The 10,579-nt window shown below is 32.9% G+C and overlaps 1 protein-coding gene and 1 long non-coding RNA gene across 2 annotated transcripts; both read right to left on the bottom strand.

Moving 5' to 3' along the window:
- Positions 1–693: 693 nt before the first annotated feature.
- LOC114269349 (uncharacterized) lies at positions 694–1,525 on the bottom strand. The gene is made up of 2 exons (XR_003631587.2): positions 955–1,525; positions 694–786 (listed from the first exon to the last, which is right to left on the bottom strand). It is a non-coding gene; the product is annotated as an uncharacterized LOC114269349 (long non-coding RNA).
- Positions 1,526–3,512: 1,987 nt separating this feature from the next.
- LOC114269296 (large ribosomal subunit protein uL1) lies at positions 3,513–7,506 on the bottom strand. Its single transcript, XM_028210589.2, has 6 exons — positions 7,323–7,506; positions 7,157–7,195; positions 6,300–6,519; positions 5,438–5,603; positions 4,707–4,912; positions 3,513–3,790 (listed from the first exon to the last, which is right to left on the bottom strand). Exons 2-6 carry the CDS (start codon positions 7,159–7,161, stop codon positions 3,737–3,739), a joined length of 651 nt encoding a protein of 216 aa, XP_028066390.1. The 5' UTR covers positions 7,162–7,195; positions 7,323–7,506; the 3' UTR covers positions 3,513–3,736.
- Between the last annotated feature and the right edge of the window lie 3,073 nt (positions 7,507–10,579).

Below are 10,579 nucleotides of genomic sequence, written 5' to 3'. Positions count from 1 at the left end.
CACTTTCAACACCTTTTTCACGTGTTTTTTTTTTTTTTGGTTGTGGTTTTGGTAGGTGTTGGCGTGAAAAGGTTCAACACCTTTTCACGTTTTGGGTGTATAAAAACCTTTGTTTTCGTCTAAAATATTTTTATTTTAAAAAAATAAGTAAAATATTTTTTTAAAAAAATAATTTTTTATCATTTTTTAAAAATAACTTATTTTTACAAAATTAAAAATGGAGAAAGCTACAATAAATCTCAAATTTGGAAATATTAACCCATTTAGTCCCGAAGCTTTTTTGTTGGACTAATAAGTCCTATTTCCTAAGAAGCTTACTATAGGCCTTTTTATGATTTCCCTTCTTTTCAAACATCAAACATTATTCATCCAACATCAAACATTAGCAACGTCAGGATTATTTATCAAACATCAACCACTAAACATTAAGATTATTCATCAAACATCAAACACAGATTCTGAACCATTAAACATTAAGATTATTCATCAAAGATCAAACATTATCCATCAAACATCAAACATTAGATTTATGAGTAACATCGAAACAACATCAAACATCATCATCGAAACAACATCAAACATCATCATCAAACATCACAACATTATCATAAAACAACATCAAAAATAACGGTTAAACAATTTTTTAAATAACGATTAAACATCAAAATAAGGAGCAAAATGAGACTTCAAACATCACCAACATCAACAACATCTTCAACATTATTCATCAATCATCATTCATCAAACATTATTCTCCAACATCATTCATGGCTGCGCCATCAAATTCTGCCATCAGTAACAAATCTGAATCAATCTACCCATTTCATGATTTTCCCATTACAATAATCACTAATAGTAATCAAGAAACCCCATTACTAAAAACAACAAATAGACTCTTAGATTGAAAATTCAACTACATATCTCACAAAAACGAAAGAGATAAGGCAACGTTACCATCGTTGAAGATCGATTGACAAGGACTTGAAAATGAGTGCCAAACTAACAAGGGTTAAGTCTATATATATATATAGTTTGATGAACTCAACATTAACAGTGATAAAAAATAGTCACTGTAATAAAGAATCAGATGAAATCGAAGAAAGGACGATCTTTATTTCTAGGGTTTGAATGTAGAATTGAGAATCGTACAATCACCAAAATGGTCCATCAGATTGAGCATTTCGCTTTTTGGGTATTGTTTAAAAGTAGTGGGTGAGGCGGGTTTGCTTCGCATGAGGGTTTTCTATGACTTTTTCTCTCTCTCTCTCTCTCTGCATATATATATACATACACCATGTATATAATGTGTGTATTGTGGGTATGAACTTGGGAGTACGAAACGCGGGAGACAACGTCAAATTACCCGAGTAGAGCTCTTATTCCGCACACTGCTACGCTAATTGGGTTCTACAGAGAGAGTGACGACGATGATGATTTGCAGATTTCAGGGACTATGGAGATTTGTTTTGATGTTGAAGACGAAGAAAAATGAATAATCCTAATGTTGTTTTGTCGTTGTTGTTTGATGATGATGTCGTGAGATTTGATGTTGTTTTGATGATATGTTTGATGTTGTTTGGATGATGATGTTATGATGTAAAAAAAAGACTAAATGGTTTATAAAAAAAGGAAAATGTTTGAGGGCTACAATTTTTGTGGTCACAATGGCTCAAAACTATCAAAACGACGTCGTTTTGGGTGCAAAACATGTCAAAACAACGTCGTTTTGGTAGTTTTGAGCCATTGTGGCCACAAAAATTGTGGCCCTCTAGCATTGTTGATAAAAAAATACCCAGGACTAGATGAAGTAACATTTTTCAATATGAGACTTATGAGTAATTTTTCCTAACTTTTACTTACTACCTTTTTAACACATTTAGTTTTTTTCAATAAATATTTTTATTTACTAAAAAGTCATAAATGATATTTTTATTAAATCAAAATTTCTCTTAAACAATAAAATATTTTTGTTTCAAGTGTTAACCAAATTTTGAAAAATAAAAATAAAAATATTCTTTTGTATTTTGAAACAAACAGAGCCTAAATAAAAATAAAAATATTCCTCTTTGATAGAACTTTATATATTTTCATATGATTTTCTTTTTTGGAGTGAAACTAATTTTGAAATTTTGATTTTTTTTTTTGCTGTTATTTAAATCAAACTAGTTTTATTTTTAAAAATAGTAAATAAATTTTAAAATTCAACCAAAAGACTTCAAATTAAATTTGAATAAGCTATTATTCAACTTATATGAACTACAAAACATAACTTATTTAAATTCGGTTGTTTAAAACTTATTTGAGATCAATTCAAAATTTAAATAAGTTGGAATTTTTTTACAAATACTATGTTATTCCTTTATAAAAAGTTATGAGCAAGTTAATTTTATATAGCAATTCATGAACTTTACTTTTGAGATTGATTTTTGCAAAAGTAGATATGCATCTTATTGTTGGAGAAATATTACTATGATATCATTTTATATGATTTTTATGTATAGAAATTTTATTTATAAATTATTATTTTTTTCAAAAAATATATACAACCTCAAATGGTGATGAAATTGAATGGGATAGAGGAAGGAAACGAGGCTCTCTTAATAATGAAATTGGGTTGGAAAAGGGACAAAGATGATTGAGCTGGGGCATGGTTGGTTGGTCGGATGGAGAAAAAAAGGGAATGAGAAAAAAATAAAAAAATAAAAAATAAAAAAAAAGGAACAGAGTGACAGTTCTTACCTATCAAAACTGCCACCCAACAGTCATCACTTCAATCCCAGCCACCTCCAACCACTGCTCTCCTTCACTCAACAAAGAGACTAATGCTAATCCACTCGACAGAGTTCATCGAACAATTGGCATGCATCAAACACTTAACTATATTAGAGGAGAAGCAAAAACATCACCACCAATTGTCACAGAAAAAACTGGCTACTCTCATCCATTGCTGTTGCTAACCCTTACCAAACTCACTAGATCCATACCAACTGTACAGATAATTTACAATGGTCTCTTGGGACTGGAAGAAGTGCAAGTGTGGAGATTCGAACAGCAAAGGTACTAAGAAATTAATTGCAGCAGTGAAGTCAATGGATAGCAAAATTGGGGCTGTCACCACTCTGACCTAGGTCTCCACAGTGAACAGAGTGCTAAGAGAAGTCGGTGTAATTAGCATCTATATCAATCATCTACATTTTTTGTTCTTGTCTCAGTCAATTTTGAAACCAAATTCCACAAAGCAGTTACTGGTTCTCAAATTGTTGCACAAAAGTGCAGTAGTAGGTAAGTTGGAAAGTGAGAAGGTGTTGAGAGTGGTTTGGCTGGTGGTTAATACAAGAATATATAACATAACATTGGTCTAATAGTAATTTCACCATGCCATTCAACTAAGGTCGGTCAGTGATATTTCAATGAATATGGGGGGGGGCATCAGTGTTATTTCAAAATAAATCAGGGAGTGAGTATAATTTACCCTAGGAACATCATCCAGTAACACATCAGACAAGGATCACTGGTAAAAAGCCAGTAAATGAATGATTTATAGTTAAATCCCTCCATAATGTAAAATGCTGAAACAAACATTATACTGTTTATCACATTCCATAGAGTTGTATCGTAAAAACAAAAACAAAAACAAAAACAAAAACAAAAGAGAAAAGAGGAAATTGCTTTAAGGAAAAATCTTTTTCTGAGCATTTGCTAACAACAAATCCCTCTCTAACAGCTCAAGAACAGCTCAGAAGACGCGGACTGGCTTCCCCATGGTACTCTTCAAGTACAAGCACCTCACCTGGTTTCCAATCAACAATAATAAAACATATCACCATAGTTGACCCATTCACATTAACAAAATTTGAAGGGGCAGGAGCAAGGATTAGGAGAACTGAGTTAAGAAAACAACTGACTAGAAACATGAAATTCTTTAGATAATGTTCAAAAAAGCCCATCACATTAACATCATAGTGTCACAGACAGCAGGTCAATTATGATTAACATAAATAGTTTAACAGATTAATTCAAAATTCAACAAAGTTGGCAAGAGGGAGAGGTGCGGAAGTCCTAAAAAAATATCAAGGTGTTCCAGATCTAAAAATCAAGTCTCTTGAAAGAGCTACAAAGAAAAGTATAAAGCTTTGTAAAATATAATCTTAGGGTATGTGTGACATTTATGTTTACTTTTTTTGTTTTCAAAAAATTTGAAATATGTAAATGAAAACATGTTTGACAACTTCTTTCATTTCCAAAAAAGGGTAAATAACTTCCAAACTTTATAAAATTTTAGGAAGCAAAAGAATTATGTTTTCATCTGTTTTGAAAACAAGTTTTTATTCCCTTCTCCCTGACCAGCCCTCGCAAGCCACCACCTTTGGCAGACCCATATCCTCCTCTTAGGGGAACATCACCTTTGGCAGCCCCCTAAGACTCTGTTTGGTTCATGGATTTGGAGAAGGATTTGAAATGGTAAAGGAAAAGGAAAAAGAAAAAGATGTATGAAACTAGATGAAATGTAAGTACATTTTATTCACATTCCACCATCCTTTTCCCTTTCCCTTTCAAACTCCCTCCCCAGATCCTTAAACCAAACACAGCCTTAGAGAAAATCAACTGCTGATCTAGATATGCATGATTACTCTAGGCTAGATGTAATACTTCATATGCATTCATGACAACCTTACAGTTTAGATAACGCAGGATAGCAAACTCACATTTTGCCAGTTCTTCTTCAACAATGAAACTAGAAAGTTAACACTCATTTGCACATTTTGAAAGATCTGCTTCTCCTCCATGCTGCAGTTTCCAACAGCAACTCCCATGCAGAGAACCTTCTTCAGTTGGAACTTTACTGTAGCTTTGGTCTCATTAACTTTAGACTCGAGAGATTCCTGATGAGTAACAAGGGTAGGAAACTTCCCTGCATTGGCAAATGATATGGAACTAGTCAATACAAGTAATGATAAAAAAGATCTCCATTACAGTAGAGCCACCGAGGATAAGGTTACAACTGCCTCATAATTCTATACACTAACCATAAGGTTTCATTCAGAAAGCACAAACTGTATGGCAAATACATAATACATCATTCAGAAACTATGACAGGACATTGGTAACCTTAAACACCACCAGAAACTATGCCTCTACCAATAGAGAAAATGCATAAATTATTCAGAGGAAGGTAATTAGAGTTGACATGTGAGGGTAACAATTTTTGACTCACACAAACTGAGCCTGTTTTTGACAGAAACAAACTATAAAAAAAAAGATAAATTTAATATGGTTACAATGCCTAAACACAACACCAGCACCCTTCATGAAAAATGTGTTTAAAGTGCAGCGCAACAGTCCCAGGTATGCAACCAACAAAAGAGGGATAATGCTGTCAATTAACAGGACAAAAATTGATTGATTGATTGATGTTTTATTTGTCAAATAAACTTGCCTGCTTTGTTGAGACCAGGGCCTAATAGACGGGGAATCTGCTTGATGACAGCTTCCGACGCTAAGAAGGCATGGTATTTCTTGGCAAGCTTCTTCACCAGTTTCTTGTTTTTGTTAAGCTTCTTCAGCCCTTCCACATCCATATACTCCAAACCTATCTTCTCAGCCTGCAGTTCAATGTTTAAATTAAAAAAATAATAAAATAAAATAATCTCAAAATGAAGGACATTAAACACGATCCAACTATGTCAGGAATACATAAACTAAAATAGCAATAGAAGTATGCTGCCTTAAAGGCCTAAATAGTCCTGTGTTATGACATATGTAGTAAAGGAACTGTACGAAACAACATTCACGTATGCGTTCTTAGTTTCTCCCATAGCATTTCAAGATCATTTAGCATGGTTATATCAACAAATACTTAATCACAACCACGAGGTTTATTTGAAATGAGAAGTTCAGCTGATTAACTGAGAAAAGCAGTGCAAACCTGTTTCTTCCCTTGGACCTTTTTTTTCTATGTAGATAGTTGACAACCAACAACACACATGATATACAGAAATGAAATCTAAAAGAATAACTAAAATTTAACACAAAAACACCCAAAAACTAAAAAAAAAATTTAGTAGAGTATAACTTATAAGGTTGCTAACTTGCTATCACAAACAAGATGTAATTTTCCTGTTATTTGTATGCACCTGCTTCATGGATATTAATCATCTATTTTTTGGTAATTAAAAGCCAATCAATAATAATTAATCGAGGAAAATATCACTTTGCCATTCTCCAAAACGTAACACCCCCTCCCCACCCCCAAATCTCTATGTATTTCTTGATTCACTAATTTGTCATAGCAGGATTACCTCTTCCACATGCTGAGCATCACCAAGCATGCAAACCTTCATCTTGGGACGAGGAATGTGAGGCAACTTCACTGAACCACTGAAACGCTTGTCCTTCTGAGGATCGTAGTTTTTCAGCCCAATCTGGAGCTCAATAGTTTCAGTGAAGTTACGCTTCTTCTCCTTAGCATCATTAGCAATCTGTGTAATGGCTTCCCTCAAGGCATCACTCTGAAGCTTACTGTAGAAGAGGAAAAAGTAACTGCGTTAGAAAGGATAAAAACGGAAAGTAACAATAGAGACACCTGCATTTCCAAAAATGTAAAAAGAGCAAATGAATGCATACTAGTTGTTCAAATTAGATGACTAGAAAGTATAAATGCACTGACTTTGACACAACATAGCCAGAAAAAAAAAATATTAAAAATGCTAATGCCTAGAATACAAGAAAACTAATAAAATGTGTTAATCTGGGTACAAACTGGAGCATAGCCTAAAAAATCTTAAAAAAAAATAAATTAAACAAGCTAATAAACACACATCCAAATTCTGAAGATTACAACAGCAATAAACTAACAAGTTCCACTTTCAAAGAAAGATCAATGAAAACTTTAAATCCCAGTCTCAATCATAAAGAAAGATCATTTTTTTTGTTATTTTAGTTGATGGTAAAAATCTCAGTCATACCCACATCACCCAACTTCATATTAAATGCATTCAACCATGAGCAGCAAAATAGACCCTAAGATTAATAGAGTTACAAAATTTATACAAAAACTTTAGAAAAACAAATACACTTTGTTACAATTTTGGAGTGAATTGGACACTATAAACAGAACCAAAGAAACTGCAGATAACAAAATCATAAATTCACATACCTCATGGCTGAAACTTTTTCCTTTCTTCAGATTTATGTACTGTCACCACAACAGAAACCACAATAAAAAAGAATCAATTTTTGTTCATTTTCTTTCTGATTCAACCAATTTAAGTCAAAATTTAATATTTCATCTATAAGATTAAACAAAACAAAAAAAAAGGTACCTGGGATGAAAACCCAAGACTAGGGTTTGTGTGTTTGAGATGGGCGACGAGTGAGGTAGCTGCAAAGAGAGGCAGCTAGGTTTAGTAGTGAGATGAATAACTTCCAACTGCGCAAACCCTAAACACGTGTGAGAGTTCTTTCTCACACGTGTGGTGAGACTAGGCTCAATTTATTTTGTTGATTACACTCGTTTTTTATTGGGGTTTTTTTTTTAAGGTCCCTGGTATTATGATTTTATAGCATAAAGGACACCAAATATTTTCATAATGTTTAAGGTCCCTCAACAATATTTTCATAATGTCTAAAGTCCCTCAATCTTGATCCAGAGAAATTTCAGTCCAGAGAAATTTCAGTCCAGAGAAAATTGGTCCAGAGAAATTTCAATCCAGAGAAAATTCGTCCAGAGAAATTTCAGTCCAGAGAAAATTGGTCCAGAGAAATTCTGGCCCAAATTTCTCTGGACCAAATTTCTCTAGAAAGTCTACAACAATTCTGAATTTCTCATAATTTCTCTGGCTCAATTCTTCCTAGAATTTCTCAGTATTTCTCTTATGCATTAGTTGAGTCCAGAATTTCTCTGGTCCAATTCTCTTCAAATTTCTCTGATTTGCAAATTTCTTTAGTTTTCTCCCAGAGAAATTTCTAGAATTTCTCTGGACTCCAAACCAGAGAAAAACAATGCACACACAAAACACATTAAATAGAGAAAGAGAGAGAGGGGTTAAACAAATGTTGATACCTAGAAAAATGCAATGAAGCCTATTACAGATTCAAAAACTCTAATTTGATCATAGAAATACTCTTGTAGGCCAACAAGTGTAAACCCATCTTCAATCCCAAGAATGATGAACTGAGGAGCTAACCAAAACACACTCATAGACAGATAACCAGAGAAATTTTCCAACCCAGAGAAATTCCCAGACAAATCTTTCTACAGTAGTTCTCTCAACCCAGAGAAATTCTGGACTCCACAACCCAGAGAAATTCCCAAAAAATACAGAAAAGACACAGAGAAAATCTCATCACCAGAGAATTTCTCTGGATTCAATCATAGCAATTTTTGCTTTCAGAAAATGAAGCTACAAGAAATAATGGGAAAGAGAAAATGAAGCTTCATAGAACATAAAAGAAGTTCACACAATTACAAAAAAAATGAAGCTTCATAGAACCTAAAAGAAATTCACACTATATATATATATATATACACACACATAATCAGCAAGAAAGCACCCAAGCACAGAGAGAGAGAGAGAGAGAGAGATGGAGAGAATGCAGGTGGTAGATGTGAGAGAAAAGATGATAAGAAGAGAAGGAGCAGAAGGAGGAGGATGTCCATACTGTGGAGGACCAGTGATGGCAATGGATTTTGATACCCATTTAGTAGTGTTTTGTGTTCCATTCCCTCACAAGACAAAGCGCAAATTCTATTGTTCCATTTGCTCCACTCGCTTATTTCGCTCCTCAGCCGCCCCATGATCTCATCAACCTCTAATTCTCCCATTACAATCACTTTTCTCTTATCTATTATGTATTCTGCAGTCTCAATATAGTCATTCTTGTATGCTAATCACCATTTGTGTAATAAAAACACCCGAGATTTCATGGACAAGAGAGCATGTTATACATATCACCTAGTTTCTTCCTATATAAAATGATATATTATTTATCCTACACATACACGTAACCTTTTATTTTTGAAATAAAATAACGAAACAAATTCAGTAACAAACAAACAAACGAACAAACAAAAAATTCTAAATGCAGGTAGAATGGTTACGCAAGAGCACTTCTCAGATCAAAATGTTGCGGCATGTCAATGCAGCCACTAGTCACCTCTAAACCAAGCAACAAATTGGGCCAAAATGATAAACATACAAATTGAGCAAACAATTTCAATTCACCTTCACAAAACTTTTCAAACCAAGTAACCCATAACAATGGCCCAATATTCGCATCACCACTTATCTTCACTGGACACAGGCACAATATTTAAACATTGATTACAATGGCCCAGCTGCCATTGATGTAGGAGAGAGAGAGAGAGAGAGAGGAAGCAGAGAGTGAGAAGAGAGACCAAACTTAGTTGAGGTGAAGTGATGAGATCGGGGGGAGAGAGAGGTGGGAATTTCTCTGTGATATATGGGTGTAGGAGTTGAGGGACCTTAGACATTATATGAGTATGGGTGAGGGAGGACCTTAGACTACAAAAGAATAGATTGTGGACCTAATCTATTACTAAAAGTTGGATAGGGACCTTAGACCGATTTTCCCTTTTTTATTTGGTTGCTAAATTAATTATTTTTAAATTTAATTCATAAATTTTTAAATCTTTTTGGGACAATTATAAAAAATAAAATAAAAAACCTAAGGTATGAATTTTGTGACAAATTAAATTTTTAATTTTGTCAATTTAAATCTTGAACTTTTGATTTGTTTTCAATAGAAAGTGTTTAAAAACTCAGGATTTATTTTGTTATAAAGCTCAAATTTTGAATTTTTGTTATAATTGTCCTAATTTTTTTTATGTAAGTGCAATTACTAATTAATTTAATTTATATTTTTTTAATTTTCTTTTCATGTTGGTCTTATTATGAATTAATTTGATTCATCATTTATTTTTAATTTAACTTCATGTTAATCCAGTTGTTAATTGTCATTATAGAAGAGCGATGAAGATTGACAAGTAATCCAAATTCAATGGCACTTCACAAAATTAACAAAAGTATGTTGGGTAGATTATATTTTGTCCTCCTAATTAGGGGTGTGCGTGGTACGATTCGGACAGTTTGAGAGTAAAATTACGAATCAAAGGGCGAATTGAACGATTGACAGATTAACGGATTGATAAATTGCGATTTTTGGCGGATTAACGAATTGAAGAATATTCTAACTAATTATCATACATTTACAGAATATATAACACTAATTTGTATAACATTATATATATATATATAATACAAAGTAATTTTACATAATATATTTCAAATATACAACTACTAGTTTGTAATAAATTTCATATCTTAAATCTCTTTCACATTTATTTTTATTTTGATATTTTATTAGAGGTTAAAATATATATATATATATTAACTATAATCAAGCGGAGCGGTTTGGAAGGCGAATTATAAATTTCAAAGTTCAAACAGCAGTTAACGGTTAGAGCGGTACGGATTAATACGGATCGGTGCAGTTTTAACGGATTGGATAGTATTTTGCACCGTGATACTCCTAATATATATTCATTTTACTATTTGAT

The sequence above is a fragment of the Camellia sinensis genome, chromosome 14 (genome assembly GCF_055761805.1).
Source record: "Camellia sinensis isolate YWXY chromosome 14, ASM5576180v1, whole genome shotgun sequence".
In the NCBI taxonomy this organism is placed as follows: domain Eukaryota; kingdom Viridiplantae; phylum Streptophyta; class Magnoliopsida; order Ericales; family Theaceae; genus Camellia; species Camellia sinensis.
Note: the sequence above shows the minus strand (reverse complement) of the source record. Positions and strands in the feature narration are given on the sequence as shown.